The sequence below is a fragment of the Chionomys nivalis genome, chromosome 22, assembly GCF_950005125.1.
Source record: "Chionomys nivalis chromosome 22, mChiNiv1.1, whole genome shotgun sequence".
Classification (NCBI taxonomy): domain Eukaryota; kingdom Metazoa; phylum Chordata; class Mammalia; order Rodentia; family Cricetidae; genus Chionomys; species Chionomys nivalis.
The window spans coordinates 27066739-27090692 of NC_080107.1; the positions used below are offsets into that span (position 1 = coordinate 27066739).

The following is a 23954-nucleotide window of genomic DNA, read 5'->3' on the forward strand; positions in this document are numbered from 1 at the left end:
GCCTGATAGTTCTGGTTCAAATAGAGAAAAGGTGGGGAAGAAGTAAATTATGACCCAGAGATCAAAGTTCTAACTGGCACCATGATGGGGAGCCATGGATTTTCCCAGAGATCTTCTTAGAGTCTTCAAATCTCTTTCTCACCTTCTTCCGCTCACATGAGTAATTCTGATGCTGTTTAGACAAATTACAAAAAGAGGTTTGTCAAAGAGAAAGGGAAGTCCAACTACTCCATCATGCAAGAGCCCCCAGAGGTGAAGCACGCCATGGAAGTGGCCAAGAAGCAGAGCGACGTAAGTTCACCCTCGGCATCCCAATGGACCCAGATGAGTGCGCTTTCCTGCTCTAGTGATTCCTCTAGCCAATGGGTTTAGAAGCATGGTGGTGCAAACTGGCTTGCTTTTACTTAACACGAAAGATGTTTGTATTGAATGAGGACGTTTCAGAATTCTGTGTACCCCAAATAAACATTTCCTCCCCCCAAAAAAGGTTGCTTATAAAAAAGATGCCAAAGAGAATCTGCATTACACCACAGTCGCTGATCGGCCAGACATCAAGAAGGCCACTCAGGCAGCCAAACAAGCCAGTGAGGTAAGAGTACGCTGAAAATGTCCCTGGCACCCAATGGCTACTGTGAAAAAGAACAGTGTGGCTACGACCACACTGCCCATTTTGGTTCTCTCTCATACAGGTGGAGTACAGAGCCAAGCACCGCAAGGAAGGCAGCCATGGGTTAAGTATGCTTGGCCGCCCAGACATTGAGATGGCCAAGAAGGCAACCAGGCTGAGCAGCCAGGTAAGGGAAAAGGGCAAGCAGTGACTCCAGTGTGGGATTTTCAAAACCATCCAGTGGGAAGTGCTTCCCAGAAAGAGCACTGTCAACAACTAAGCGGACACGGGCTCTCAAGTTGCATGGTAGCCCTTTGAAAAGTACTGAGGGCCTTGACTCATTTCCTGCTAACCAAGCTAGGCTCTCTAGTCTTCCAGATCTCCATCTGTAGGTATGCATCTAGCTGCCTGTGTACTGAACTGCTCTCATGTGACAAAGGGGGCCTCTTTCACAGGCAGCAAGATTCATATCCAAGTCTGCTTTATATGTGGGTCACCTACGAGAGACTTGGCACTGTGTAGCAGTGATGAATTTCTAACTTTTAAAACCCAGCTGCATAAAAGAATACCATGTCAGAGCCATGTTTGTGGCACATAGCACGTGCAGTCGTGATGGGGCAACTGGAGATTCTCCTCAGTGACATGAGAGTGACGCCAGCAAGGCAGTCTCCTGGCTTTCTCGTTTCGTGGACCTTGGTCAGAGGAATAAACAGGTCCTATTAGTGCTGTTTCAAAAAGAAAAAGGTCAAAGGTCCTGTTCTTTTTTCTGTTAACTTTGTGTTGAAAACACCATGACCACAGCAACTTTTATGAAGAAAAGATTTTGGGGGGGTTCCTCGCTCACGGTTTCAAAGGTTTAGTCCATTATCATCACAATGGGGAGCATGGCAGCGTGCAGGCAGACACGATGCTGGAGCTGAGAGTGCTCCATCTTGCAGGTGCCAGGAAGATTTAGCAAAAGAGACCTCAAAGCTCACCCCCACAGTGACACACCTCCTCCACATCTCCTGATAGTGCCACTCCCTTTGGGGACATTTTCTTTCAAACCACCACACTTTTCATAGAGACTCTTTTTCTTTTCATAGCTTTCCTTCTGAAACATACTTGGAATAGGAAGATGTTGATGTTAAAGAGTTTCCCCATAGTTCCTTCATCCTTTGTAAAACAAATCCTCATGGGAGTAGTTTTCTATCTGGGGATTGTTTTCCATTCTTTACAAGTACCAACGTCTCGTACAATGCCCTGAAAACCAACTAAACAATTAGACATTAAACCATTAAATAGATGTTAAACAGTTAAAAGTAAGTACTAGAAAGAAAACTAACTTGTAACCACTTACAGCACTGTGTGTGCTATAGACCAATAACTGAGCCCTGTGGACTGACAGAGCCTGGGTGCTGCCTCTTGTTGGGCCATGGCACCACAGCTACCTCAATGGCCTCCATGGTTAGTGAGCAAAACTTTAGAGTTCCAAATGTCACTGCCCTTCCCACCCGGTCCAGCACCACCCTTCCCATTGCTGAAGCGTTGAACCTTATGTATGGACACATCTTTGAAGGTACGGTTGGTTAAATCAAAGCCCAAGATGCTCAGATCATGTCTGTCATTATGGTGGCTGCATTTGCCTGACAGCCCTCTTTTGGAGAGGAAAAGTGTTTGGGGTTGTTGCTTTGGGTTGTTTCATTAATTTTAAAAGTTGGAAATTTAAACTTGAAATTTAATGAAGACACTCTTCCTTTTAATCACTGCCTTGCCTAGCCTTGCTCTTAGGTGCAATGAATACAGTGACTCAGATTCCTCGTTATTCTAAAGTCTCGCTCTCTTTTTGTTCCAAATCTGACACTTGAAGCCATTACCTGCTAAGCCATCTATCTTCTGACCCCTATAAGTTAATAGTACAAATAATAATGATAATACAAAGTCCTATTTTGAAGTAATGATAAATTCTCCTAATAATTGACAAATTCCCACTTCTCAGCGTTTGATGTTTCCAACTCCCCCTCAGTTCCTTGCAACAGCTCTGAGGTGTTTGAGGCACCCAGGTGGGAAAGCTAAAAAGGGGCCCAGTATTGTAGACAGCCTCTCTAAATTCAGCCTAAAACTTTTGCTGCTTGGTATTGACTTAACATTAACAAGAGGTCACCATTGGTGGCTCCAGATAATACAGTGAGCAAAGCCAATGCTGTCCTGCGTCACTTGATACCATTCCTGACTGTCTGTTGCCCTGTGCAACTGTTAACAGTGTTCCCTTATACTCCTAAAAGTGCCCCACCGGGATAACAGATTGTGTGGCCACTTACAGCACGGGCATATTCGCTACTCTCCCATTTCCCTATCGGATGCTCAGGAGTAATCTGGATGTTTGCATTTGTTGTTAGGTTAAATACCGAGAAAATTTTGACAAAGAGAAGGGCAAGACACCAAAATACAACCCAAAAGACAGCCAGCTCTACAAAACTATGAAAGATGCCAACAACCTTGCAAGTGAGGTAGGTTCTTTAACTGTGGTGAACTGTATACATCCTGTTGCCTTCTAACCAATATTTCAGGAGCACTAATCACTTTCACCGTGTTCTCCAGCTACCACCATTTCCAAAGCCCTTTAATTACCCCCAGACAAAACCATTAAGCAACCCTTTCTTCCCTCGGCTCCTGGTAGCCTCTATATCTGTATGATTCTGCCTAATTTACAGATGTCATATTTCTTTGTCTTAAGTTTCCTCCACAGCCCTCCCCAGCGTTTGTTTCATGAAGCAGCATGTTCCTGTTCATTTTCTTGGTGCTGTTTTCTATTTTCTAGTTATGTGATTTCCAGTTTTTCCTCCCTTACCACTAGGTTAAATACAAGGCTGACCTGAAGAAACTCCACAAGCCTGTGACTGACATGAAGGAGTCCCTGATAATGAATCACGTCCTGAACACAAGCCAGCTTGCCAGTTCTGTAAGCTCAATCATCTGTGCTGGAAACAGCTTCTTTCAGCCATTTGCAGTTTGCTTCCTCCTCTGAGCTCCTATGGTTTCTTCTCTGCTACTAATACTTACTCTGCATTTATCTTTAAATTCCTATCTGATGATATTCCTCCAAATGACATTAATCTTCCAACCCTGCATCAACACCTCTTAGAATGTAAAACTGCTTCTATTTGGGTTGGGGATGTGGCTCCATAATGTTAACCCATGAGTCTGATATCCAGGAGAGACAGATAGCTCTAGTCCTTGCGAAGACGTAAAAGAACTGTCTAAAACAGCCTCTCACTTTCGCTGATGCCTACACAGAAGCATCCGTGCCAGCGCAGTGTATGTCTCTAGACTTAGGGACAGTACTACACTGGATCTCTATCTATGCAATCTTTTTTCTTCTTTTTTTTTTATGGGGAAGGGGTGGAAGGGGGTCTCTCTCTATACTTGGCTGGCCTGAAGCTTGCTGTGTAAGCCAGACTGACGCTGGACACAGATCCCTGACACCCCTGCCCGAATACTGGGAATAAAGGCATGCACCGCACGCCTGGCCCCCAGACAGCCGATCTAGAGAGGGAAGCTGAGACACTGAAACCTCCCCGCTGATGTGCTTCCTGCTGCTTCCCCTCAGTACCAGTACAAGAAGAACTACGAGAAGAGCAAAGGCCACTACCACACGATACCCGACAACCTGGAACAGCTGCACCTCAAAGAAGCCACGGAGCTGCAGAGCATAGTAAGTCCATCAAGAGGGCGGCCCACAGCCAGTGTCTGTTCGCCCGCAGTATCAATAACCAGCACCAGGTCCACTCTAGGAAGGACGCTTTTAATAGACTTTATTTGAGAAAAGGCTCACTGGTACTGAGGCTTTGAACTTAGTAACATTTTGATAGTATTGTACTAACAGTATTTGTGCATAATAGAAAAAATATACATGCTGACTGAGGTTTTCTGTCCTGCCAGGTTCCCACAATCATTAAGTCCTAAAGAAATCACACAGAGGTCTACATTAGTTATAAACTGATTGGCCCATTAGCTCAGGCTTCTTATTAACTCTTACAACTTATATGTATTTTCTTGTCTATGTTAGCCACGTGGCTCAGTACCTTATTCGGTGAGGCAGTCACATCTTATTCTGTGGCTAGGCCAGGACTGCTAAATAAGCTTTCCTCTTCCCAGAATTCTCCTGTTCTCATTTGCCCACCTCTATTTCCTGTCTGGTTGTCCCGCCTATACTTCCTGCCTGGCTACTGGCCAATCAGTGTTTATTTAAAATATAATTGACAGAATACAGACAATTGTCCCACACCATCTGCATGCTGTACTGTTTGTTCTTCAGGTTATATAAGGCTAGAAGCATGATAGTTAATTTCCAAGCAAGACAAACCCCTTACAGTCACCCTGATGTGCCCTTTGGTCTGTGTCCCAAGTCAGGAAACACCAGTAGACAGGGATTCCTAGGGGAGGGTTTTACTAGATGCGTGACGTGATCAGATCTAGTCCTGGAAGAGGATCTGGGTGTTATAGTTTTTTTCAGAAGGTTTTTTTTTTTTTTTTTCAGAGAAAATAACGTTCTATTTACATGGCCTTGCTACCACAAAATCACCATTATGGGGCCCCATCGGGTATTATCCAACAGGCTGAGTTACTATAGGTGCCCCTACATCCTGTATAAGCAGGGTGTCCTCTTCCAGTGCCCCATATAACCAAGAGAGCTGAGTTGAGCAATGCCATTAAGGTTATGAGTGGAAGGGTCTTTCTGTCTTTGTCTCAGTTTCTCCTCTGTGAAATATTCTGTTTATGTGACTCCCTATTAATAATAGCATGTGGTAAGGATGAGGTAATTTTATTTGATAATATCAAGTTTATTAGTGATTCAGTCCAACTGTAAACTAGCTTTTCTTTCTATGGCAGTTTATAGCAAATAGTTAAATAGAGAGAGATGACCTGGGGAAGTTATGTGCTTATAAATCCTCATATGCTCTCCATTCAGTTGAGACCCCAGATCTCTGGTGATAGCTCTTTTGAAAGGACTGGGGGTTTTATCAGCAATATCAACAGATGCTATTCATTGTCAAAGTGTTCATGTATCGATACCAAATCCTGGCCAACCTTCTCCAAGTGTCATTTCCATAAGTCCATATTCCCGTCAGCTGATTGTTGCTACTGATTCTTTCGTGTCTCTAAATTAAATCTAAACATGGTAGATTGTACTTTTCAGATAGCATTGATTCTCAGCCCCACCCTTACCCACCCCCACCCCCCACCCTGTACAGGCATCAACTAAAAGGTCCTCGATCAGCAACACAACAGGAAAGTCTTTTGAGTGACAATGAGATTAATCAACTGGACATAGTTTGTCAACTAAAAGTCCTTTCTCTAGCTTGGTAGTAGCCCATCCCCGTAATCCCCATACTTGGGAAGCTGAGACAAGAGGGCTATGAGTTCAAGGCCAGTCTGTGATCCATTGTGAGAACCTGTCTCGGATATTAAACCAGTTAATAAATTGTTGGCCATAAGTAAAGCTTCTGTCTAGGAATTGACAAGCAGAGAGATACTTAACAGACCTTCTCAACCCTAGGTGAAATACAAAGAAAAATATGAAAAAGAACGAGGAAAGCCCATGCTCGACTTTGAGACTCCAACATACATTACTGCCAAAGAGTCTCAGCAGATGCAGAGTGGGGTAAGTCCTGAAGAAATACCAGAAAGGACAGAAACATCAAACCAGTGAACACTGGCTCAGGCAGGACCATTTCCAGCCTCCAGTTATCCAAAAGTGATCGGAGACACAGCTTTGTAACCCATGACTCCTAAATTCCTGCTTGCTGTAGAAATCTTATAATTATTTTCTTTAGGATGTTTTGAGTAGTATTTAGTGTTCATGTTTTGTTCCAACAAGTATTTTCATAAAATTAGAAAACAATCCTTCCTAAACATGAAAATATTATATGGACCACAGTGCGAATATTTCTTTGGTGAAAGAAGAGTTCCCACCGTACAGGTGCATTGCTGCTTTGCCATGGCCTCCACTTAGTGGAATGCCCCGGGCCAAACAAGTGGGGTTCCATTCCTGCACACCCATGTTTACTGTGGCAGTAGTAACTACAGTCAAGTCAGGAAATCGGCCTACTTGCCCATCAACAGATGAATAGATATGGAAAAAGTCGTGTTATTTATACGTAATGGAGTGCTACTCCCACAGAAGGGAATCATGTTACTTGTAGGAAAATGGATGGAACTGGAGGTCATTGCGTTAAGTTAAACAAGCCGGACTTAGACAAATGTCCTATGTTTACAGAACCCAGGTTTTATTTTTAAGGACATGAATGCACAGAGGGAATTATTTATGAAGACAAGGAAGATTGGGAGAAAAAAAAATAGACAGAGATGGGGTGGGGAGGTAGATATGATCAAAGTATATTATATACTTGTAGGAAAAAAGTCAAGTCAAATACCATATTCCTTATCATGAAAAGAGGAGATATTTTTTTTATTTTGAACCATAAACAGAGAATGAATTTTACAGGGAAATAGGCCTTTGGAGATCTTGCTTGCCCCTTTGTGAGGCCTATGTCCAGCGATGACAACAGATGATGCTTTGTTCTGTTCTGTCTTCTTTCATTTTTAAAGAGAAGTAGTTTGTGAGCTTTCTTGGTATACGGAATGCAGGTCATAGAAAGTTCAAAACAGGCTCAAGAAATCGGTGAGTCCGAACTAAGTCTATGTGAGTGCTCTGTGGTACTCTTGAAGCCTTCCTGGGGATTTAAAACCCTATGAAGATAAGCCAGCAAAGCATGCTTCTAACATCTGTCCTCTGTGAGAGTGATGTCATGTGTTCAAGAGATCAGGAAAGAGGGAAATAGCCCTTTCTCTCACCCATGGATGGAACCACAGATTCCTATGCTCCAGCCTCACTTTTCACCTAGTCTATTCAGGGATTCAAATAATAGGTCACAAGCCCCTTACTACCTCCCTGGGGCCCAAGAGGACTGCGCCTGGCACTGTAATGCAGACAGGACTGTGTCTGTCACTTCGACGCTAGAACCTAACAAAGTGCTGGCACATGGTAGATGTTGTCTGTTCAATGAAGAGGTTGAAAAGGAGGTTGTGACAGGGGTGGTGACACACACCTGTAATCTCAGCACTCAGGAGGCTGACGCAGGAGGATCGTGAGTTCAAAGCCAGCCTCTCTGTCACACCTCAAAAACGAAGTCATGATGTTGCGAAAGTGCCAATGCAGGTGTGGTCCCTTGAGCTCTTCTTTCTAATTCTATCCCCTGGAGCTACTGTAAATTCTGAAACAAAATATTATCTCTGCTTTAAGAAAAAAAAAACTTGTGATAGAAGAGTTGATCATATGGCTTAGTGGTTAAGAGCACCGACTGTTTTTCCAGAGGACCCAGGTTTGATTCCCAGCACCAACATGACAGTTCACAGCTGTAACTCCAGTTCCTATGGAATCCAACACCCAACTTCTGGCCTGAGCAGGCAAAACTCCCATACACATGAAAATAGAATAAAGTAAAATTTAAAGTGAGCCATCACAGGACCAGCGTGATGGCTCTGTGTGTGAAGGACTTGCAGCACAAGCCTGACAGCCCAAGTTCCACAAGACCCAAGGAGGGCACTGACTCCTGCAAGCTGTCCCCATCATCCACATGTGCACATGGCATAAGAACTGTGGCATCTGTGTGCCCATGCTCTCACTCACGCATCACCTACAATGATGGAAATAATATAAATAATAATAATAAATTAAATGGGACAGTCTCAGAAAGAGAGTAGATTCTAAGTTAATGGCCCATGCATCCACTCACTGTGGTTGGTGCCAGCTCCATCACAACCTTAGGTAGACTTTAGGAGTCATCAAAGATCTTCAGAGTTTCTTTGGAGCCATTGACTGCCAGCCAAGTATTTCTGGAACAAGGAGACACTTTCAAATGTGCATGCCTTGTCAAAACTGTGGTTAAGAGGCCAAACCCTAAAAACCTACATGTTCTTCTTAGGACTGAAATATGGATTCTAACAGGGTCTTTCTTGTTTTTCCTTTTCACTCATATTAGAAAGAATATAGGAAAGAATATGAAGAGTCCATTAAAGGCAGAAACCTGACGGGCCTGGAGGTCACGCCAGCTTTGTTACATGTCAGACATGCAACCAAAATAGCAAGCGAGGTAGCAGCCACTTGGTCTTCCCTTCCCTCTTCACCCAATAATCACACTAATGACTCACCTTTGTGCTCCTGCCCGGATACCACTTGGGATTTCCGGTGGAATTCCCATGTTTGGTACTACTGTCTAATCTGTGACCCTTTTAATTCTTCTAATTTTTAAAATGGAATATCTAATAAAACATGCATACCTTAGTATTCTAAGGACAGTCTAATCAAACATGCCTACCTTTGCGTTCTATTAATTTCTAGTCTTGTATTTAATAATTAACATCAACTGTGAACCATAAACCCTGTTATTAATCACGTATTTACTTACTCAACCAGGAACTATTAAAATTGGGAAAATTGTTTTATTTATTTATTCATTACGTTATTTTGGTTTGCTTTTTTGGCACTTCACCTAAAAGAACAATCAGGTTTTCTTGTCAGTTTTGTTGCTTTTATTTTGTGATATAGAAAGAGTATAGGAAAGATTTGGAAGAAAGCATTCGTGGGAAAGGTCTCACTGAAATGGAAGATACTCCTGACATGCTGAGAGCGAAGAATGCCACTCAAATCCTCAATGAGGTAAGACTGTAGCCACCTACTGCATGCACATCCTTCATATGGCACCTGTATACCCAAATTTGACGAAGAAAGAAATAAATAGTTTTTGCCTTTCAGACTTTATATCCAGAATAGTTATTTACTGCTAGATAAAATGTATGTCAATTTCTGATGAGTAGATATGAAGCAGGATGTGTCTATAGCAGCTGTCATAACTAATTAGTATTGACTATTGCTTGATTTAGTTTTGATATGTTCACAATGCTCATTTAAATGAAAACAGCACAGCACACTGGGGTGGCTGGTGTGCTACTAAATTTAATCCTAATAATGTACCAAGCCAGATTTAAAATTTACTTTCCGTGTCAACAGACTTCCCTTGCCTAATGTCACCATACCTAGAGCAGGATGAACAAGCATGCCACCCTGTCCTGGGAAGGCCTTTGACTCGTGAAGGGCGTGTACAGTGGATTCTTATTCATGTGGTACTGTCACCGCCTACTAAGAGAAGGCACATGACCTTTTTCCCTTAAAAACCAATTCCTCTACAGAAAGAATATAAGCGAGACCTGGAGCAGGAAGTGAAAGGAAGAGGCTTGAATGCCATGGCCAATGAGACTCCAGATTTTCTGCGGGCCAAGAATGCTACAGACATCGCCAGCCAGGTCAGGACTGAATCCCTGCACGCTGCCAACATCGCCAGATCAAAGCACCCCCACACATAAAATTTTAAACCTTTAAAAACTATAAACACAACAGGAAGAAATGTTATTGAATGCCAGAATATTAAAAAAAAAAAAAAAAAAAAAAAGAGGACTGGGAAGATGGTTCAGAGGCTAAGAGCACCAGCTGCTCTTCCAGAGGACCCAAGTTCAATTCCCAGCACCTACCTGGCAGTTCACAACTCTCTGTAACTCTAACTCCAGGGGATCTGACACCCTCAAACAGACACACATGCAGGCAAAACAATGCACATAAAAAAATCATTACAAGAAAGAAAGAAATATGATCAGGTCTGTCTAAGGGTATTGTAAACATTCACCGAACTGATGGGTGTTCCTTTTACAGATTAAGTACAAGCAATCAGCCGAAATGGAAAAAGCCAATTTCACTTCTGTCGTTGATACCCCAGAGATCATTCACGCTCAGCAGGTCAAGAACCTTTCCAGCCAGGTAAGGTTTCCTTAGGGCAAAGGTTTTCCTGGTAATTCCCAACAAACTGTTTTCTCATAACACTGCCCCCCCCACCCCCCCACCCCCGACCCCCGCCGCCAGAACAGGAGGCCTTTGTTTACAGTGCAGATTTGAGTCAGGATTGAACTTTCTGAATGAGATTTAAAGATAGAAGGGTTTGGGTGCAGGCACCTCAGTAGTAAAAGTGTGACACCCTGGGTTCTAGCCCAAACATTGGAAGAAAAAACTCAAGCCATCATGAGGGAAGTCCCAAGACCTGGAGCACTTCCGCAGTACAGCTCACGCCTAGTGAATATTTGAGCATCTGTTAGAATGGGGTTTAGGGTGTGTGGGTGCGTGTGGAAGACACAAAGCAGGCCACCCACTCGTGCCTGAGACTGAGCCATCAACTTGAACCACACAACCTGGGGCGCACCCCAGGTGGGCTACCTTCCCAACTCCTAAAATTCCTGTGACCAAAAATTGCGTGGGATGGAAAGTACTTAATCTCAGCAGGTGGGGGAGACAAGGCGGGAGGCCAGCACAGGCTGTAAGAAAGATCCTGTCTCTGAAACAAAATTAAAAAATTATGAAAACAAGCCGGGCGGTGGTGGCACACGCCTTTAATCCCAGCACTCGGGAGGCAGAGGCAGGCGGATCTCTGTGAGTTCGAGACCAGCCTGGTCTACAAGAGCTAGTTCCAGGACAGGCTCCAAAACCACAGAGAAACCCTGTCTCGAAAAACCAAAAAAAAAAAAAAAAAAAAAAAATTATGAAAACAAAATAAAACATCAACAGGATTCCTTCCTATGTTCGTACTCTTCAGTGATGACCAGGATGTGCCTGCAAGGGCGGGGTGCAAAGAACCTTCCCTGCCCAAGTGGAAGGGCTCTTTTAGGTTACCGGGCTAGATAACAATGGGGCTCATGCTCCCTGCGTTTTCCCAGAAAAAGTACAAGGAGGATGCAGAGAAGTCCATGTCGTATTACGAGACTGTCCTGGACACTCCCGAAATGCAAAGAGTCCGTGAGAACCAGAAGAACTTCAGCCTTGTGAGTTTCTATTCCGCTGAGGCCCAGCCCACTGGTGGGGGGACAGCAGGCTAAGGGGGTGGCTTTAAGGACACACACTTGGCATCCCCTGAGGGCAGAGGAGTACGCGAATCTTCTTTGGGCTTACTTTGTGTTTTAATCCCAAATGAGCATCCGAGTCTCAGCTGCTCAACAGGTGACTTCTTGTCACTGAATGCAAACTATAGCTGTCTTCTTTTACTTTTCCAACTAAACCTAAGCAAGAAATACTTTGTATATATTTTACGTCTTTAAAAATTAGTTCTGTGAGCCGGGCGGTGGTGGTGCACGCCTTTAATCCCAGCACTCGGGAGGCAGAGGCAGGCGGATCTCTATGAGTTCGAGACCAGCCTGGTCTACAGAGCTAGTTCCAGGACAGGCTCCAAAACCACAGAGAAACCCTGTCTCGAAAAACCAAAATAAATAAATAAATAAAAAATTAGTTGTGTCTGGGAGCACACGTAGCTTGGTGTTAGAACGGGTGCTTTGTGTGAGACTCCGGGGTTCAATCCCCAGCAAGTCTCTAGCAACACCCCATCACTAAAATTAGTTTCTCTCCAAAATTCTTAGTAAAGAACTGATTTGGGGCTATCGCATTGTGATTATTGTGGCATGGGCTTTCATTAATGTAAAATTCTAGCTTCCTATCCACAATATAGAACAGTTATAAAGTATGTCACGCAATGTGGAGATCTTAACAGGATATTTACTCTTTCTTCATAGCTCCAATACCAGTGTGACCTTAAAAACAGTAAAGGGAAAGTTACGGTTGTTCAAGACACGCCAGAAATACTGCGTGTCAAAGAAAACCAAAAGAATTTCAGCTCGGTACATTTACGATTTACTCTCCATCTAATGCTAACCTAACAATGTCATTGTCTTTAAGAAGATACATGGGCCCCGTGCTCACACAGGCAATTAACCTCTAACTTGCCCAGTTAATGCTAGCGGGTCCTTGGTAAAATGCCCCAAACTTTGTTCCCAGATCATCACTCCTGAGAACATTTGAAATAACTTAAAGCTAACAAAATAACGCCTCTCTTTATATTTTTTGATCTCAAATAGTAACTCAGACAGTAACCCGTGTTGTCTTGTTCCGAGGGGGTGGATTTCTCTGTGGTGTGATTTTCTTTTATTAGCCTCTACAAAATAACTGACCGACTGACTCTGCATTTCTTTAATGAGTTCTGTTGTTTTTAATCAACATTTTCTGTATTTTTTTTCTCATCCTGTATTAATATGGTGTGGTATTCTAAAGAGAATTCGCAAGAGCTGCCAAGCAGCTGGCCTTGCCTCTATGGTTCTGGGTATTGATTCTGACAGGAGGAATTCAGAAGCGAAACTCATCCCTTGCCTGGAAAATACTGTGTAGTGCCTTTGTTTTCACGGAAGCCATGCGGGCTAGACTTTCTCCAGGCACTGCGCGGGTTTCCTTCTTCTGTGTAACAGTCTCCTGATTCCGAATGCCCAGGTTCTCTATAAAGAGGATGTCTCCCCGGGAACAGCCATCGGAAAGACCCCTGAGATGCTAAGAGTGAAGCAAACGCAGGACCACATTAGCTCGGTAAGGACACGCCTCGACCTGACTTTGATAAATCTGTGCCTTCTAAGTCGTAATCTAAACATGCCACCAGAAACAGCATCCAACCTCAAAACAGATGTCTGGGCACTGCCTACGTCACAGGCTACGTGCCGGTGGGGGTTCTCATGAAGATGGAAAGCAGAGGCTTATGGGAAAATAGGACCTATCGGCACCAAGGAGTGAACCTTTGTGGAGGCACATGTGTGGTTAGCTACATATGTCCTAATCAAATGGATTCTCGGGTAGGAAGATGCTGGAGGCCAGGCAGCCTCTTCTTACATTTGCATTCTCTGACCTCCGCTGCCTCTCAAGCAGTCTTGGTCCAAAAGTATGAAATGGAAAAGCCCAGAATAATTATTCTTTCTCATATAATGAATGCCATGGCTTCCCATCTCATCCCACCTGGGGCATGAATCATCCCTTCACCGGTACATTCCAAAGTGTATGCGGCCTGCCCTCCCTAGCTGTCTGCATTGCCAGATTTTAGTACTGCAATGTTTGTCTTCAGGTAGCCCTTATTTTATTAGTGATGGCCCCAAAGAGCAGGAGGAGCGATGCTGGCCATGCAGAAAAACCAAAGCTTATAAATAAACCAATGTGCTTCCTCTGTAAAAAAGGTCAAAGTGGCCAGGCGATGGTGGCACACTCCTTTAATGCCAGCACTCGGGAGGCAGAGGCAGGTGGATCTCTGTGAGTTCAAGGCCAGCCTGGTCTACAAGAGCTAGTTCCAGGACAGACTCTAAAACTACAAGAGCTAGTTCCAGGTCAGAATCTAAAACTACAGAGAAACCCTGTCTCGCTGTCTCAAAAAACAAAACAAAAAATCAAAGTGATCAACGTAATAAGTAAAGATGCCATCTGCTGCTGGGCGGTGGTGGCGCACGCCTTTAATCCCAGCACTCGGGAGGCAGAGGCAGGTGGATCTCTGTGAGTTCGAGGCCAGCCTGATCTACAAGACCTAGTTCCAGGACAGGAACCAAAAGCTACAGAGAAACCCTGTCACTAAAAATCCAAAAAAAAAAAAAAAGCCATATGCTAAGGTTGCTAAGAGATACAGTAGAATGAATTTTATGTCCATGAACTTGGAAAAGAGGGAAAGAAGTCCATGTTTGTTAGCTATCATGCCTCAGAACTGCAAAAGAGAAAGCCACAGTGCATGGCAGGCACTTAATTAAGAAAAAGGCAATCTGAGTGTGATGGCATGCACCTTTAAACCACTCAGCAGGCAGAAGGAGGTGGATCTCTGTGAGTCTGCGGTCAGCCTGGTGACATAGTGAGGTCTTGCGTCTGGACAATACAGCTAAAACTAAAGGAGAGCTGGGGAGCAGAAAGTGTACTAAACGTACACCATTTCCAATCTCCCCTGAAAAATACAGGACTACTAATCAACCAGACTGAGGAGGTGGGACGATCTCAGCATGCAAATATGCTTTCATGTCCCCATTTCCCCATAGGTCAAGTATAAAGAAGCAATTGGACAAGGAACTCCAATCCCTGACCTGCCAGAAGTGAAACGTGTCAAGGAGACGCAGAAGCACATTAGCTCGGTACAGACTCTTACTCGGCTTGCCTATTTTTGTGACGGGCCACCTCTCATTGGTACCCCAGTGCCATCCATCCCTTCCTTCTGCCGATGGCCTCCCATGCTGAGGGATGCTGTGACTCCCCCCTAGTTCCCCTCAGATGGCAGAAGTAGCCAAGAGACCTCAGTCATGGTTGTAGTTCGCCCCTATGACCCCTTATATCGTCTCTGTGCTGTAAACGTCATTTTGAATTTTCTGTCCCCTAACCTGAAAAGAAAACCAGCCCAGGGTTTCTGGGTTGCTTTGGCTTCTAAGTTTTTGTCTTTCTGTAGTTCTCTTCTGCTGGTCCACCCTGCCTCTGCCTCCATGTGATGGGATTCACGGCACACACCACCATGCTGAGCCTAGGCTGCAACTCACTAAGAGGAAAGGAGATAAGAGGTTTAGAAAGTGGAGATCCCTTACTCTTTTTGTTAAAATTTGCAGTCCTTTGATGATAGTCTCCATAAAAAAAGCATAGATTTCAGTGCAGGGCCTGAGGACATAGCTCAGTGGTAGAGCAATTGCCTGTCATGAACGAGGCCCTGAGTTCATGACAATCCCAACACTACAAATAAAACAGAAAAATAAACAGTGGAAAAAAAAAAAAGACCAACCAACAAGTATTAGCTTACTTGATCTCATCGTGACTACAACTCTCAGAGAAAGATGCTCTTCCTGAAATACAAATTAGACCTGCTCATATCACATGTCCAACTAGGGACCACCTAAGGTTCCAATAAAGCTGTAATATATGTGTGCCTGAAATCCCAGCACTCAGGAAGCTGAAGCAGGGAGAATATTGGGAGTGTAACATGAGTCAGGGCTGAGTAGCAAAAGAACCTTCACAAATATATATATATTTGCATATATATATGCATGTGTGTGTCAAACATTTGTGGTAAAACATGTATACATGGTAAAATGGTAGGAAACACATAAAATCCTCAATGACTCTGAAGGAGAAAGTATTAGAACATCATATGGTTAGAAAATTATAAGACAGACAATATGTGCTCTGAGTATAGATATGTAGACCTATTATGCACAGACATTGAGACTGGATACAATGAAATGGTTAGTTTGGGGCTGGTTTTTTGTTGTTTTTGTTTTTTGAAGGGGGTGGTTACTGGCAACTGAATCCAAGGCTTTGCACATGTTAGTCAAAAATGTTTCTCATTGTTAATTAAATTTGCTGTCATAACTTAATGCATTTCAAGAATGCACTAAGTATTGACTGTGGGAAATGAAAAACTTAGGATCCAGTTTTCAAGATGGCAAAGTCTCTACAAATACTTATGAACTTTGTTTTCCTTTGGTCCCCAAGTTCGTATTACAAAGGTAGCTCGTTTTTATGAACACTCACCCAAACACCCTCAAGGAGCTGTAACCTAAAGCATTTGTGGTCACTTTGCTTTCTGGGTATTCTAATTATTCTGCAGGTTATGTACAAAGAAAACTTGGGAACAGGCATTCCAACCACTATCACCCCAGAGATTGAGAGAGTCAAGCGCAATCAAGAGAACTTTAGCTCGGTATTTATGGATATATGAACTAAGAAATTCTTTCCCTTTTAAAAAAAACTACCAGAATAACCTACCAGCCACCTTTCCACAGTAACATTTTAACGGCTCTGTGTGTTTGTGCATCGCCCTCTGATGAAAGCCTCCTGGCCCCATCTGGAATGCCCACTCTTCTCATTGCTCTTTAACATTCTTGCAACTGACTGGTGTAAACTAGGTCTAGAATACGGTCAGCAGAATTAACAAGCTTCCTTGGGGTACTCACACCCTAGAACCCAGTCCTCCTTCCTCCTGTACCTTCCTCTTCTAAGATGTAGCGGTGTAGAGTTCATCTTTACATTTGCAACACGAAAAAGCATTGCCCTGACTAAATGCTACTATCTAAAAATCTCCCCCCCCACCCCAGCCCCTCCTTCCTCTGTCTCTGGCTTGTTTTGAACGTCTTCTGGGCACTTTCTTCTATCTCGTAGGTTTTGTACAAAGAAAGCTTGGGGAAAGGAACCCCTACAGCTATCACTCCTGAGATGGAGAGAGTCAAACGCAATCAAGAGAACTTTAGCTCGGTATTTCTCAGGGGCAAAATTCCCAACCCTAATTCTTTTTTTTTTTTTTTTTTTTTAAAAAGGGCATATGAATGTCTTTAACATACAAATGTAAAATGACTAAATTCATATAATGAAAGAATGATGCCAATATTACTTAAGATTTCAACCCAAATCTAATCTGATTTTTAATACTGGTGTGAAATTTTAACTGTTTTTTTAATGTTTAAACTCAACTATATATTACTTTCCTTAAAAATCTATAATTCTCAGTTTTCTTCCTCCAGTTCTAACTAGTGTGGTACAGGTCAAAAATAAAATATAACATCCTTCCCCAAAGGACAGCACTAATCAGAATTGTGATTACTGTGGCTTGATTTTTTTTTTTTTTTTTTTTTGTATACATAGCTTTTCCTAAATGGTCGTGATTCTTAAACATCTTCCTTCGAAAATAACAGACCAATTCACAGTAACTCAGAAATATAAACTCATTTATGTCAGCGAGTTTTGTTTGTATGCCATACAAGATGCAGGCGAGTTTTACTGAGGGATGTATTCAGGACCACTGCTAAGTTGATAATGTTTATGAATAATTATTAATCTCCTCAAGCCCTCAGTTTTTCTGATTCAGTGCTGTCTCTAACTCATAGATAGTAACTTCAATGAGCTAAGTACTGTTTGGTAAAGCCTAATCCTGTACACTTGAGAATGTGCATAAGCGAAGCGGCCCTGTGTGTGCGCTGATGTCACTGAGAGACCAGCCATTATATAGTGTGCAACTAAATGCACAAAGCGGTTCACGGTTGCTCTGTTTCTCGGTTTTGCTTTGCTTCTTCGTAAGAACAAGTACTCTTGGAGATTTGTTTTAAGGTCAGACTTACCTCAAAGATGGATCCAGGCTGATGTGATTGTCGGTTCTGTGCACGCAGATATTGTACAAAGAGAACCTGAGCAAGGGGACTCCCCTGCCTGTCACTCCTGAGATGGAGAGAGTCAAGCGCAATCAAGAAAACTTTAGCTCGGTATTTGCGAGAAAGTTCCTTTAACTCCGTATTAAAAGGAATAATTCCCATAAAACAAAATTCTTACCATTTATCCCTTTATAATAATTTAACAAATTCTTTGAAAAAAAAAAACTAAAACTTACCAACTGAATCCTTCTGTCCTGGACACTGTACTTACCATTTAATCTTGATGTTTTCTTTCTACTTTCTGAAATACCCCCATAAAACATCGTTAGATGTGTAGGTATATCTGTATTAACTTGTCTGTCTGTGGTGGTTGTGGGAATTAGACTCGTGGCCTTGCCCGGGCTAGGCAAGTGCTCCACCACGTGGGCTCCCCACTTAACACCTGAAATTGTTTTCCTTTGCAATGTGGTTAGTACTGGTACTTTTGAAACTGATTTCCCAACGACCCAAACCTGGTAGCTTGTATTTACATGGAATCTTTCAGTCGGATGTTTCCAGGTTAGTGCAACAAGAAAGACACTGACCCAAGGCCGTGTGCAGGACCAGCGTCTTTGCATGGAGAAAGCGGTGTCCTTACCACAGGTCTCGCCTGGATGAACAGCAAAGAAAAACACTCAGCACTGGAACCAAAAGCCTCAGTTTGATAGTTCCGATTTATGACTAGAAATTTACAAGTTCTAAATTTTTTTTTTTTAAGACAGGATCTTTCTAGATAGTCCAGGGTGGCTTTAAATGAGCCATCCTCCTGCCTCAGCTTCCCTAGTGCTAAGAAAAGCATAGGCATGTTTTTCTCTTTTTAAACATGCCAATTAAATCAGAGAGCATGCATTTGCATTGTTGTCTTCTCTTTTTTAATTGATGTTTCTGAAACACTAGTCATCAAATAACCTGTGATCCTTCCGTACAAGAAACTTCTGGAGCCGGGCGGTGGTGGCGCACGCCTTTAATCCCAGCACTCGGGAGGCAGAGGCAGGCGGATCTCTGTGAGTTCGAGACCAACCTGGTCTACAAAAGCTAGTTCCAGGACAGGCTCCAAAACCACAGAGAAACCCGGTCTCGAAAAACCAAAAAAAAAAAAAAAAAATTCTGGGCCTGAAAGGAAGATTCACATATCTTCTGATAATTTAACTGGATCCATTTTGGGGGAGGAGGCCCACCCGAGTTAAAGTACTTGCTGCCAGTTGGATTTTCTGTGGAGCCATCCCTCTTTCGCACAGTGAGAGGAGTGTCTTCCTGTGACTCCTCCTTTTGTTCTGTCCCTAATTGCTGCTCACTAACATCTTCCCAATTTCAATGCGTTTTCACTGTATGTGGTTTTGTCTTTGGGGGTACTTCATTTACTGTTTTCCTTTTTGGGGAATATATCACCTTTCAAAATGATATTTTAACTTTCTATATTACAGTGTATTATTATGTATACCTATTTGAAACTAATCTAATGGCCCTGGACAAGTTTTTCTCTGTTCAAGTATGATTCGTGTCGATTTTACACCAGTTATATATTGTCCAGGAGTATCCAGGCCTTTTAGAGACTACAGGAAAGACTGTATGTTAAACGTGGACTTTTGGATTTTATTATTTCTGTAACCTTAGCCAAGACTGATTTAGTCCGAGAGAGCCCAGATTCTGTCTGTAGTTGTAAATGCCTATTATGCACTGAGACAAATGTCTTGTGTAGAAAAAGGTACCATTTGCTGACTCGACAAAGACTTGTCTCTTTGCATAGTGGACATTTCTGTGCTCTCATGACGCTGTAGTTCTCCCTACCTCTGTGGATTAGAGGAGGAAGGTGAACGAATGAGCTGTACCCATCACCAGCACCCAGGACGGTGGGCGTGGCCTTTCCTGAAGTATGCGCGTCTCACAGTCTGACTGTTCGTGTCCCTCCCCACCCCGTGCTCTCTCCTGTCATACAGGTGTTGTACAAAGAGAACCTTGGGAAAGGCATCCCGATCCCCATCACTCCAGAGATGGAGCGAGTCAAACACAATCAAGAAAACTTTAGTTCGGTATTTACAAATTAAAAAAAAAAAGAAAAAAAAAACCCTTTAACTGTTTTAAAATGCTTTTAAAAAGATTAATGACTGGAACTTTAAAATCTAATTAACTTATTCCAATTTTTAAAATATGACCTGTTTGGTATCCAACTTAATGCTGCCGTTTCCTATGAGTCGGTTTCCATACCTCGGTTAAACATTAACCTGATCATTAAAAGTATCAGCCTCGGTGTCTCGGCATCTGTGTTTACCTTGCTTTGGCAATGTAATGTGATCACACAGTTTCAAAAGCTCCATTCTGTGAAGATCCAGTCTCCGACTCCTTTCCTATCCTAACCTCCCGCTCTCCTGGCACCTATATAGTCCTTTGACATTTCTCTAGCATCTTAACATAATCGTTCTCAATATGTTCACCCGGACTAAAAATTAAATACTTTGACTTCATTGGAAAGTCAATGAAAGTGTGTATGAATCTTCCCATAGATGAGACTTCTAAAACGCAAACATCTTTCACATGATTTATGACAATAACTTTTCTTGGTTTGGTTGCTACCCCCTCTCCCCCCATTTTCCTCTCATAGTGCTAACAACTAATTTCTCCCTTCGGGGTGATCTTTATTGCCTATGCTGCAGAAACTCAAACAGCAAACGTAACAGAACCTCTTTAATGTCTTCATCTCTGCGGCTCCTTCCTGCAATCCCTTGCCTTCCAGGTTGCAGCTTTGGTACTTCCCCATTCCCTAACTCCTCTTCCTCTCCAGCCCTCCCACAGCCAGCTGCTCCACAGGAGAGGAGGGACAGTGATTAACAGCTCTTTCTGTTCTGCATGCTTTCTTATCACCTAGGTGCTATACAAAGAAAACCTGGGGACAGGAACTCCAATACCCATCACTCCTGAGATGGAGAGAGTCAAACACAATCAAGAGAACCTTAGCTCGGTATTGGAAAGAAGTGGGGGGGAAAGATGCCATTTAACTCCAGATCCGAACTCACCATTAAGCCCTCCTCCCTCCTTTGCTTCTAACAGATCTGATTTTTTTTCTCAGTTTTATGTTTGGACCTCTGTTACTTCACCTGATGCTTTTAAAGACGTTAATATATTTTAGTTTGGTGGATAACAAAACCGAGTTCTAACCATCTCAAATCCCCGCAGTTGCTTAGGAAGTGCGGCGCTCGCAAAGGTGGTGAAAGGGAAAAAGAAGAGTGGATGACTCTACTAGCCTTCGCTAGCTAGCAGTTTAGGGTCTTGCTTCTGCGGCACACAGCTTCCTAGCCCAGTAGCAGCTTCCTTAAATAGCACACGGCAGCTTGCCAGCATATAATTCCTGGCTCCTGTGTTATTTTAGACCAAAGAAGTTGACCTTACCTTTCAATGAAATGCCACTTACCACTGCTTTCTCTGATACTTTATCATACAGGTGCTATACAAAGAAAACCTGGGCAAGGGAACCTCTTTACCCATCACTCCAGAGATGGAGAGAGTCAAACAGAATCAAGAAAATATTAGCTCGGTACTCTGACCAAAAAAAAAAAAAAATACTTCTTTGATTTTGAAACTACTTCAGTGATTTAAAATAATTCCTATTAATCCTACTTTTAAAAGGCACCTTAAGTCTTGTCCATTTCTTGACTATGTTTATCCTTCGTTCCTAGCCTTAACTTCATAACAAAATTGCTTTATTCCATTTAAAATTCTAATATCGAGGTAACAAATTTTCCTACAAAATATCCTTCTGCTCATCTCTCCCCAGACTTACTCTCTGATATACCCACGGTCTCCTTATATGCTTGAAAAATTTGGGGGGGGGGCCTTGATGGGTGCAATAGGAGGTATAATGGGACTCTTTGTTGAATATTGACATATTTGATGGTTTGGGGTTCACCCCACCAGATTTGAATCAGTTTGCAGGGCCTTACACAGGCTAAGATGGGCTCTTACACTGAGCTATGTTCCAAACCCTACTATCACAGATGTACGCAAAGAAAGCTTGGGAAAGTAAGTCCTGATCCTCTTCCACAGACAGTGATGTAAACTCCATCCAGTGGTGTTTCTCATATTTGACTAAGTTGCTGAAAAAGGAGGGGGTCACCAAAAAGGCTTTTTGTCTTCAATGATTTTGATTTTGTTCTCTTTATTCTGATCTTTAGCGATAACTATAACGATCTATTTCCTTCAAGCTTGAGCTCTCTGCTAGTAATCTGTCAGTGGCTGGGGGATAAGGTCTGTAGGGACATTAGCTTTCAGTAGAGAAGTTATTACTCAGCAGTTAACACCACCTGAAGGTTTCGCCATCAGAATCACCTGGAAGCTGATGTAACCAGGTTTCTGGGTCTGGCCCGGGCTCCTTTCATTTTGTCAGTATGGAGCAGAAAGCAGGCATATCTAGTAAGTTCTCTGCTGACACTGGCCTGCTATTCAAGGACTTGGAGAACTGCGGGAAGGGACTCCCTCCAGAGTGCCACGTCCCAAATCTCCTAGGTCACCTAGAGAGACACCAGGGCAGACAGAGGTTGTGTCTATTGCTATTCCACGCTGGTCATGTAATTGTTGAAAACATTTCATGGCTGATACGTGTAAATAGAATAAGCAAAAGACAAAGAAGAGTAAGAGAAACACTTGCCCGGGATCCACAATTTTACTCTGTATGAGAGCCTGTGCTGCAAAAATACCCATTAAACAACGGTTGTCTTGTTCAACCTCTGTGGTACAAGCCCTCATGGTAATTCCTGACTAGATGGTGTACCAGGGGCCTGACAGTCATGTAACCATGGTGAAATGATGGCAGGACTGCGTCTTTTCTGGAACATCACAATCCTCACTTGGCAAGGTTGTACCATAGAAACGTGTGTCTTGCTCTAACTGTACTCAGCTTCTCCCGTGAAAACATGGACTGCTATCTAACGTCAGTGCCTAACTGATCTGGTGCCCGGGGCCTTATAGAAAGTTAATGTATTATTCCGTTTCTCCTTTTGGTAATTGTAACTCTTTTTTGTTGTTGTTGTGTCTCCTTTTGGATTTTTTGGATCTGCTGGACTCCTTTAGGTTTTGTACAAAGAAAATGTGGGGAAAGCCACCCCAACCCCTGTCACTCCGGAGATGCAGAGAGTCAAACGCAATCAAGAAAACATTAGCTCGGTATTGTCTTGAAAAATGAAAGTGCTTCTAATTTTACATAGTAACTCTTGGCAGTTTGGCCTGCTCTTAATCCCATCCAAAATTAAAAACCAAATTGAATGCCAGTTCGGTTACTCTCCTCTAAATACCACACACATTTATCACTGCCATTAACCGCCTTTGCTGTGTTCCTGAGAGCTATTCTCACCTAATGTGTCCCTCCACCCCCAACTGTATTTATATTTAATTATTGCCTCCTAGTAAGTGACTCTTAGATACCGCCTTGTTTCTCACAGGTGCTATACAAAGAGAACATGGGGAAAGCAACCCCCACACCCTTTACCCCCGAGATGGAGAGAGTCAAACGCAATCAAGAAAACTTTAGCTCGGTATTTGAAAGGAAAAAGAAAACATTAAAATCCTAACAAGCCTGACCATCATGACAATATCACTAATTTTTCTCACATTGTTTCCAAGACTTGATACTTCTTAAAATTCTTCTTTGGCCACTTAAAAACAAGAACCTTGCTAGTTCTGAGTTCAGGCCTTTGAGCTCTTGCTTTCCACTATAACATTTTAATGGCTTTCTCCTCCTGAGGTGTTTCTCATACTGCGTGACATAATTGAGCCATAACCACAGCTAAATGACGACTTTTCAAAAGCCTGTGTTTTCTTTTGCTTTCTGATGTCGGATACTCTCTTGGCTCCTCTAGGTATTATACAAAGAGAATATGAGAAAAGCAACTCCCACACCTGTCACTCCAGAGATGGAGAGAGCTAAGCGCAACCAAGAGAACATTAGCTCGGTATTTCCCGACTAGAATGAGCAGTGGAACAACTTGGAATTAACATTTTAACATGATGAAAACACGCCTTTGTTGTCCAACTGAAAACGACACTAAAACTTAAAACGACAGATAATGCAACATCTTGGGAAATGTTTTAACATCATAAAAATGTGCACTTCGTTCCCTGAAAATTTACACTAAAATTAACACAGCCGTGCTTTTCTATCCCAAATGATCATACTAAGCATACGATAATTGCCTATGGTTTTTCTCCTGTGACATTGGACTCAGGTAGTTTTTCAAGACCAGCCATAACAAATTGACCCCTAACATCTTCTGCCTTC

At 42.8% G+C, this 23954-nt stretch overlaps 1 protein-coding gene across 19 annotated transcripts in view; it reads left to right on the top strand.

Annotated features, from left to right (window-relative positions):
• Neb (nebulin) overlaps positions 1-23954 on the top strand; it is a 186466-nt gene that overhangs the window by 156700 nt on the left and 5812 nt on the right. The window contains exons 136-159 of one of the 19 annotated variants that reach the window (XM_057755442.1): positions 181-291; positions 488-589; positions 690-794; positions 2986-3096; positions 3444-3548; positions 4197-4301; positions 6147-6251; positions 8632-8742; positions 9198-9308; positions 9839-9952; positions 10356-10460; positions 11408-11512; positions 12254-12358; positions 13002-13094; positions 14567-14659; positions 16117-16209; positions 16668-16760; positions 17669-17761; positions 19627-19719; positions 20553-20645; positions 21126-21218; positions 22751-22843; positions 23119-23211; positions 23536-23628. In XM_057755442.1, coding sequence (XP_057611425.1) covers positions 181-291; positions 488-589; positions 690-794; positions 2986-3096; positions 3444-3548; positions 4197-4301; positions 6147-6251; positions 8632-8742; positions 9198-9308; positions 9839-9952; positions 10356-10460; positions 11408-11512; positions 12254-12358; positions 13002-13094; positions 14567-14659; positions 16117-16209; positions 16668-16760; positions 17669-17761; positions 19627-19719; positions 20553-20645; positions 21126-21218; positions 22751-22843; positions 23119-23211; positions 23536-23628 — 2418 coding nt within the window. The remainder of the gene's footprint in view (positions 1-180; positions 292-487; positions 590-689; positions 795-2985; positions 3097-3443; positions 3549-4196; positions 4302-6146; positions 6252-8631; positions 8743-9197; positions 9309-9838; positions 9953-10355; positions 10461-11407; positions 11513-12253; positions 12359-13001; positions 13095-14566; positions 14660-16116; positions 16210-16667; positions 16761-17668; positions 17762-19626; positions 19720-20552; positions 20646-21125; positions 21219-22750; positions 22844-23118; positions 23212-23535; positions 23629-23954) is intronic. The other 18 variants (XM_057755424.1, XM_057755423.1, XM_057755422.1 and 15 more) reach the window with 18 other exon arrangements.